We start from the raw sequence: 8,620 nt of genomic DNA, 5'->3' as shown, positions 1-8,620 counted from the left end.
TGAAGAGGCAGATTTTGGTTTTATTTCACGTCTGTAGCATATGCTAGTATGAAATATATTTCTTTAATTTAATGCATCACTGATGATTTGATTCTCCAGGAAAAGAAGAGCCTCAGGCTGGTCCACCCTACATGAACTCTGCTCAGTCTCCTTGCACTAACATAGCTCCTGACCTGTGTCCTCCCAAGCCTGCCTTGTTATGCCTTGGCTGGGCTTTCTCAGTTAACCCCAAAGGCAGAGAATTTAAATGTCAGATTCCTTTTGGATGCTTTGGTCTTCACTTTGTCATACCAGCTCTAAGACTAAAAGACAGTTTGACTCTACCTAATGCTTCCTATAAAAGTGAATATGAGATTCAAGACTAGATCTAACAGAGCAAGGTTCAGACTCTGCTTGGCACCCCCTCACCCCCTCATGACGTTGGGAATACTCTAGCTGACTGAGGTAAAGGCAAAGAAGGGGACTTGAGTATTCATGACTTGGACTCAAGTCTTGGCTAAAAACAATTTTTTTTTTGGGACAGAGTTTCAGTATGTTACCCTCGGTAGAGTGCCATGGTGTCCCAGCTCACAGCAACCTCAAACTCTTGGGCTCAAGCGATTCTCTTGCCTCAGCCTCCCAAGTAGCTGGGACTATAGGCACCTACCACAACGCCCGGCTGTTTTTTGTTGCAGTTGTCATTGTTGGTTAACTGGCCCAGGCTGGGTTCAAATCCGCCAACTTTGGTGAGTGTGGCTAGCACTACTGTAACCACTGTGCTATGGGCACCGAGCCTACATTTTTTTTTTTTTTAAGTCTCACTCTGTTGCCCAGGCTAGAGTGCCATGTCATCAACAGTAACCTAGCTAGCTCACAGTAACCTCAAACTCCTGGGTTCATCTGATCCTCCTGCCTCAGCTTCCTGAGTAGCTGGAACTACAGGTGCCTGCCATGACACCTAGCTGATTTTTCTATTTTTATTTTTATTATTTTTTTTTTTTGTAGAGACAGAGTCTCACTTTTTCGCCCTTGGTAGAGTGCTGTGGCATCACACAGCTCACAGCAACCTCCAACTCCTGGGCTTAGACGATTGTCTTGCCTCAGCCTCCCAAGTAGCTGGGACTACAGGTGCCTGCCACAACACCCGGCTATTATTTTTTTGTTGTTGTTGTTTGGCTGGGGCTGGGTTTGAACCCACTACTCTCAATATATGGGGTTGGCACCTACTCAGTGAGCCACAGGCGCAGCCCTAATTTTTCTCTTTTTAGTGTAGAGGGGGGTCTCACTCTTGCTGTGCTGGTGTCAAACTCTCGAGCTCAAGGGATCCTGTCTCGGCCTCCCAGAGTGCTAGCACGTACAAGGTGTGAACCACTGCATCTGGCCTGGCTGAAGTTTTTACTTACTACCTTGTGGTGGGTCCTTCAGCCTTTTTAGGCCTTAGCTTCCTCATTTATCAATCACGTACTACCTTAGAGACAGGGAGGTCTGTCTATAGTGCTCATAGGACCACTGAAAACTCCGTAGCACTACACAAGAGTATGGTGGTTTGAGAGAGAGAAGAATAAAATAGAAAATCTATGAGGGTAGTATCAAAGAAAGGAAAAGTGGAAAGTTGACAAAGGCAGGGTGGATAGATGGAGCTACCAGTAGCATGAGAGTCCCCGGCACCATTGCTGGGCTAGAGTCAGAGCTTAGTTGACGTTGGTGGTTGGGTTCACATGCCCTCTGAACTGAACAGAGAACAGAGACATTAGACAGCCTGGAGCCAGTCACTGGGAAAGGAAATCATCATTCAGACTGACAACTACCATTTGCATGATTCTAATCTATAGGATCACTTGCAAAGCTTCTAAATCTTCACCTCATCTCTGGACAAGAGATAGGCTGTGAGGCCAGTGCTGCATCAGGTCATATCTTCACACTTCCTCAAGCCACCAAAAATTTGAACCAGGTGGTGTGGTTGTACTCTTCACCAGGCCTCAGGAGCACACCAGGGAAGTGGGGCTATGAAGGAGAAAACAACACGGGTTACACCCTGCTGGCCCAGACTTCACCATCTCCCATTCCAGGTGTGCTTCTGCACTGGTGTCTAGGCTGGTGCCATGTTTAATATGGGTTTGAAGTGAGATAAAGAACTTGAGCTACAATGAAAAACTATACCACTGAGCACACATCAAAGTAAGATGTGCTTAGGCCAGGCACAGTTGCTCACACCTATAATCCTAGCACTCTGGGAGGCCAAGGCAGGTGGATTGCCTGAGCTCACAACTTTGAGACTGGCCTGAACAAGAGCAAGACCCTGTCTCTAAAAATAGACAGGCATTGTGGTGGGCACCTGTAGTCCCAGCTACTTGGGAGACTGAGGCAAGAGAATCGCTTAAGCCCAAGAGTTTGAGGTTGCTGTGAGCTGTGACACCATAGCACTCTACCAACGGCAACAAAGAGAGACTCTATCTCAAAAAAAAAGGGGGAGTGGGGGTGAGGGCTTGATGAAGGAAGTAGCATGGTTTTTTGTTTTTCTTTTTGAGAAAGTTATTTTTATTTTTATTTTTTTTTAAATTTTGAGACAGTGTCACTCTGTAGCCCTGGGTAGAGTGCCCTGGCATCATAGCTCACAACAACCCCAAACTCCTGGGTGCGAGCCATCTGTTTACCTCAGCTTCCCAAGTAGCTGGGACTTCAGGCACCTGCCACAATGCCCAGCTGATTTTTCTATTTTAGTAGAGACGGTGTTTTACTCTTGGTCAGGCTGGTCTCCAAGTCCTGAGCTCAAGCAGCCCACCTACTTCAGCCTTCCATAGTTCCAGGATTACATGGCTGGCAGCGTGTTGATTTACATTCTGGTGCAAGCTGTGAGCTCATCATGGACTGGCAGCTGGCACTTTTAGGGACATTGTTCTAGGTAATAGCTAGAAAAGAAAGTTATAAGGGAAAAAATAGGAAGAAAAAATATAGAGGATCAGCTTAAAAGTGTGGGTGCAAAAAATGAGAAGGTTTTGATAAGGAGAAACATTAAAGGCCTTACAGGTGCGCAATTTGAGCTTTTTTCTAAAAAAAAAGTTATTGGCATGTAAATGGTCATGCCAGAAGCTTGACTATGGGTTTTCTGTGTTTATCATGACTTGGAGAAGAGAACAAACATGGACTTTTGAATCATAAGTGACCTGAGTGTCATGACCTCCATCATACGTGACCTTGACAACACCAGTCTGACAAGTCAGCTTGTGGCTTTACCTGGTTGACTGCATTCGGCCAGTTCTGGGTCTCCAGGCAGAACCCTGAGTGCTTGGGATAGATGGCTCCACCCTTGCCCTTCAGTGTGCCATCCAGGAAGTTGCCCGTGTAAAACTGGACCCCGGGCTGGGTGGTGTACACTTCTAACACTCGCCCGCTTCCAGCATGATACACTCTGGGGACAAAGACAAAACACATGTGAGTCCAGGCAGAAAAGTAGGTAGGGAGGAGCAGAAGCTGGGAGGAAACATTTTGCTTTTTTTTTTTTGAGACAGTCTCAAGCTATCACCCTCGGTAGAGTACTGTGGTGTCACAGCTTGTAGCAACCTCAAACTCTTGGGCTTAAGTGATACTCTTGCCTCAGCATCCCGAGTAACTGGGACTACAGGTGTCTACCACAACGCCTGGCTTTTTTTTGTTGCAGTTGTCATTGTTATTTAGCAGGCCCCAGGGCTGGGCTCAAATCCGCCAGCTTTGGTGTATGTTGCTGGCGCCCTACTAACTGAGCTATAGGCACTGAGCCTTGCCTTTTTTGGAAACAGAGTCTTACTCTATTGCCCAGGCTACAGTGCCATGGCATCAGCCTACCTCACAGCAACTCAAACTCCTGGGCTTAAGCAATCCTCCTGCCTCAGCCCCCTGAGTAGCTGGGATTATAGGTACCTGCCACAATGCCCAGCTAATTTTTCTATTTTTAGTAGAGATGGGATCTCATTTTGCTCAGGCTGGTCTTTGACTCCTGAGCTCAAGCCAGTCTCCCACCTCAGCCTTCTTGAGTGCCAGGATTATAGGCTGAGCCACCATGCCGGCCTGGGAGGAAGCTTTGAGGTGAGAATCAGACCACTGAACAGGGACAAGATGTAAGGAGGAGGAGAGAGAAAGAGCATGATGGAAAATCTCTGCTGGATCTTACTGTCTCACTAAGAGGCAACACATGCACAAAATATTAAAACATCCTTACCATGTAATCAACTGCAAGGTTCAAGGAAAAAGGCTTGCGGGGAGGAAGGCCAGAATTTGGTTAAGTGGGAGAAGGCAGGAGGGCTTCCTTGGGTGGAGGCAGCAGGGAGAGGAACAACACCGGAGCCTTGGTGCTGGGGTTCCAAGACAGAGAAGGGTTTTGGAATTCTACTTGAAGGCTCTATTAGGGGTCGAACCATTTTCTCTGCTTCATTTAAAACCCATTCATTCTGTTTTGGGCTGGGTGCGGTGGCTCACGTCTGTACTCTTAGCTCTCTGGGAGTCCGAGGCAGGTGGATTGCTTGAGCTCACGGGTTTGAGACCAGCCTGAGCAAAAATTGAGACTCTGTCTCTACTAAAAATAGAAAAACTGAGGCAAGAGGATCTCTTGAGCCCAAGAGTTGGAGGTTGCTGTGAGCTATGACAACATGGCACTCTTATCTAGGGCGACAGCTTGAGACTCTGTCTCAAAAAAAAAAAAAAAAAAAAATTCATGGCTCAGCACCTGTGGCTCAAGTGGCCAAGGTGCCAGTCATATACACCTGAGCTGGCGGTTCGAATCCAGCCCGGGCCCGCCAAACAACAATGACGGCTGCAACCAAAAAATAGCCGGGTGTTGTGGTGGGCACCTGTGGTCCCAGCTACTTGGGAGGCAGAGGCAAGGGAATCACTTGAGCCCAGGAGCTGGAGGTTGCTATGAGCTGTGACGCCACAGCACTCTACCCAGGGCGATAGCTTGAGGCTCTGTCTCAAAAAAAAAAAAAAAAAAAATCCATTCATTCTACAGCCATTTACTGACCATTTGTTAGTGCCCAGCATGACATTAGGTGCCCAGGTAGAGGCAGGGAAATTGGCAATCCAGTGAGAAGGGGAGAGCATGCACACATGTCTATCAAACAAGGCTGAAGGTGCTGAGTGCTGCAAGAAAAGCTCAGCCTCCAACTTGCCATGGGAGCGGCAGGACATAAATCACAAATTGAGAAATGTACAAAGGGCCCTGGAAACACAATGAAGGCAGAGGGGGCTTCCTTCCTCCAAGAAGAATTAGGGCGTCTAAAGGAAAATGGGCCTTAAAGAACAGGCAAAGGTTACACGTTATGACGTGCATCTGTCATCCCAGCATGAGAGGCTCCCTTGAGCCCAGGAGTTTAAGACCAGTTTTGCCAACACAGCATAGAATGTGGTACTTGGTGCCTGTGCCTTAGCAAATGCTACTAATCTGGCCAAAGAAAAAACTCAAATGGGAGTTGGTGTCTCTTCTCTACAGAGGCAGGAAGTGAAAAATACCAGACCTTGCACAAAAATGCTTTTCTTTAGATCTCTTCAGACAGAAATTGTGGTCAAAACCATTGAGGTGGAAGGCCTGCAGGTGTTTTCCAAGCTCCACTGGCTTTCTCAGGTCGAACGCAGTTCCTTGCACTGGAGCAACTTCTCCTGGTGGGAAGAGGAAAAAAACAAACCTGATAAATACCCAAATCAAATCTTTATATATAGCATCCTAACGACCCACTGGTTCGACCCTCCCAGCCTTCACTTTTGTTTGTAAAAGGGATAGGAGACTGGATCCTAAGGCAGTAAAGGAATTGTTAGATTGCCTTAATTAGAATATGCAAGCATTCAGAGTCATTCAAGTGTGAAAGTCATACCTAATTTCCACTAGGTGACCTCATCCTAATCACTCAATCACCTTACTGACATTTCTTGCTTCAGTGTTGAAATACCACCAAACTCATTACCAGGATTAGCAGCCTCCATGGCTAACCTAAGACACTAAGAGTCCTGAGATTAGTGATTCTTAAACAATATGAGGCCATTGTTAGGTAAAGGAACATTGGCAACCACCAATTACTTCCCCTATCAGCCTGTAGAAACACTCAAACTGCAGCATTAGAACACCAGACCAAAGGAGTTAACTGGGACAGTCCAGGGCAACCTGGGATGGAGGATCATGCCACTGTGTGCCAACTGAGATTGAATACTTGGAAGGAAGGCTTTGGGTTTCCAGGAGCGATTCCTGGAAGAATCAGAATCTGGCAAACACTGCCTCTTTCTTGTATATAGACTAGATTCCTCAAGCTTCAAGTGCAGTATATTTGGTCTTATCAAGGTGGGCTATCCTGGAGCCTCTTCATGGTGATGTGGTAGTTGGGACATTGCAGTGTGGGGACCCTCAACTCTTGAAGGACAAAACATAAAAGCAATCTGGACTGAACTCCTGGCCTGGTGGTCACCACATAACCAATGCCTAGTTAAGAACAACCCTTTCCAGGGTGTCAGGACCAGAAGGTTCTTAGAATTCATCTGGTCCAAACCGTTCATGTAAAAGAACAGGAAACTGAGGCACACATAACTTGATATTAAATAATAACATAATGTCAATATACTCAATTGTATAATTTTATCAGTATACTATAAGACACACATGTTCATATTTTAAAATCTCTGAAATCATGTCATGATTTAATTGGCAGAGGTTTTTCTTTCTTATGGTATGTAAAATAATGGTAAACCTTGTAACTGGTGGCATCTTAGAGTTGGTGAAATACATAAAAATATTGTTTGCCATATCTTCTGTTCTACTAAACCACTAAACAAGTAAGCAGGGCTTTGAGGGTGAAAATGAGGAATTGAGATGATTTTGTGAGTCATTTCAACTAGAGACTCAAGGAAGTGATACTATCCCAAGACAATCCTCTCCACACATTTGCCAGCGGCTATTAGTTTTATATTCTTCAGGAAACAGAGCCACTTTGCTTTATCACCTTTTATTATCTTCCTAACTTTCAGTTCTATTCTTCTCTGGATACTAGTTCAAACAGGGAAGTACTTTGGATTTAGGTCAGTTAAAGCCTAGACAAGGCTGGGTGCAGTTGCTAATGCCTGTAATCCTAGCACTCTGGGAGGCTGAGGCAGGTGGATTGCCTGAGTTCAGGAGTTCAAGACCAGCCTGAGCGAGAGCAAGACCCTGTCTCTAAAGAATAGCTGGGTGTTCTGGCAGGTGCCTATAGTCCCAGCTACTCGGGAGGCTGAGACAAGAGAATCGCTTAAGCCCAGGAGTTGGAGGTTGCTGTGAGCTGTGTGATGCCACGGCACTCTGCCGAGGGCGATAAAGTGAAACTCTGTCTCTACAAAAAAAAAAAGACAAAACATCCAAGAGAAACAATGAGGCCCAGGCCAGACCCTCTGGTGTCTGGGTATACACTGTTCAACCAGGGGAATTTAGGAAGCAGACATGAAAAAAATCCTTGCTCTTTTAACTAGCCCCAGCTTTAGGAAAAATTAAGTAACATTCTTTTTGAAAATGTCCTTATAAAACATCTATTATTTCCTTTGCCCTGTTGTTTTTTTTTGTAGAGACAGAGTCTCACTTTATCACTGTAGGTAGAGTACCCTGATGTCACACAGCTCAGAGCAACCTCCAACTCCTGGGCTTAGGCTATTCTCTTGCCTCAGCCTTCCGAGTAGCTGGGACTACAGGCACCCGCCACAACATACGGCAATTTTTTTGTTGCAGTTTGGCTGGGGCTGGGTTTGAACCCTCCACCCTCAGTATATGGGGCCGGCGCCCTATCCACTGAGCCACACGAACTGCTCTGCCCAGGTTCTTCTTTTAAAAAAAAAAACCATTTTAGGGCGGTGCCTGTGGCTCAAGGAGTAGGGCGCCGGTCCCATATGCCGGAGGTGGTGGGTTCAAACCCAGCCCTGGCCAAAAACCACAAAAAAAAAAAAAAAACCATTTTAAAGAAAAAAAAAGATAAAAAAAAATAAACTGTTTTGGACAGGTAATATTTATTTGCATACGCAATCAATTTAAATGATAACATATGAAACAGTACAGAATACTATATAAGAAAGAATTTCCCGGGCAGCGCCTGTGGCTCAGTGAGTAGGGCGCCGGCCCCATATGCCAAAAGTGGTGGGTTCAAACCCAGCCCCAGCCAAACTGCAACAAAAAAATAGCTGGCTGTCGTGGCGGACGCCTGTAGTTCCAGCTGCTCGCGAGGCGGCAAGAGAATCGCGTAAGCCCAGGAGTTAGAGGTTGCTGTGAGCCGTGTAATGCCACAGCACTCTACCCGAGGGCGGTACAGTGAGACTCTGTCTCTACAAAAAAAAAAAAAAAAATTAAAAAGAAAGAATTTCCCTCATCTTGGTTCCCCACATATGCAGTTGCCTTCAACAGAAGCAGCCAACATGTTGGTTTCTCAAGTACCTTCCAAAGATACTACAAAGGTATCTGAGGATCAAAATGTATACTCACCCACGCACAAATTTAGCAGCCTGTCCCTGCCTTGGTATTATTATTATTTTTTTAAGAGACATAGTGTCACTTTGTCTCCCTCAGTAAAGTGCAGTGACATCACAGCTCACAGCAACCTCCAACTCCTGGGCTTAGGCGATTCTCTTGCCTCAGCCTCCCGAGTAGCTGGGACTACAGACACCTGCCACA

The 8,620-nt window shown here is 45.9% G+C and overlaps 1 protein-coding gene across 2 annotated transcripts in view; it reads right to left on the bottom strand.

Moving 5' to 3' along the window:
* GALM (galactose mutarotase) overlaps positions 1–8,620 on the bottom strand; it is a 79,537-nt gene continuing 70,917 nt past the window's right edge. Inside the window, exons 5-7 of one of the 2 annotated variants that reach the window (XM_053587721.1) lie at positions 5,466–5,607; positions 3,214–3,388; positions 1–1,983 (exon numbers count right to left, since the gene is read on the bottom strand). In XM_053587721.1, coding sequence (XP_053443696.1) covers positions 1,906–1,983; positions 3,214–3,388; positions 5,466–5,607 — 395 coding nt within the window. In that variant the 3' untranslated portion in view covers positions 1–1,905. Of the gene's footprint in view, positions 1,984–2,570; positions 2,889–3,213; positions 3,389–5,465; positions 5,608–8,620 lie in introns of those variants that run through there. The other variant, XM_053587722.1, reaches the window with a different exon arrangement.

This window comes from Nycticebus coucang, chromosome 4 (genome assembly GCF_027406575.1).
Source record: "Nycticebus coucang isolate mNycCou1 chromosome 4, mNycCou1.pri, whole genome shotgun sequence".
Lineage (NCBI taxonomy): Eukaryota > Metazoa > Chordata > Mammalia > Primates > Lorisidae > Nycticebus > Nycticebus coucang.
This window is presented reverse-complemented; position numbering and strand designations above follow the sequence as displayed.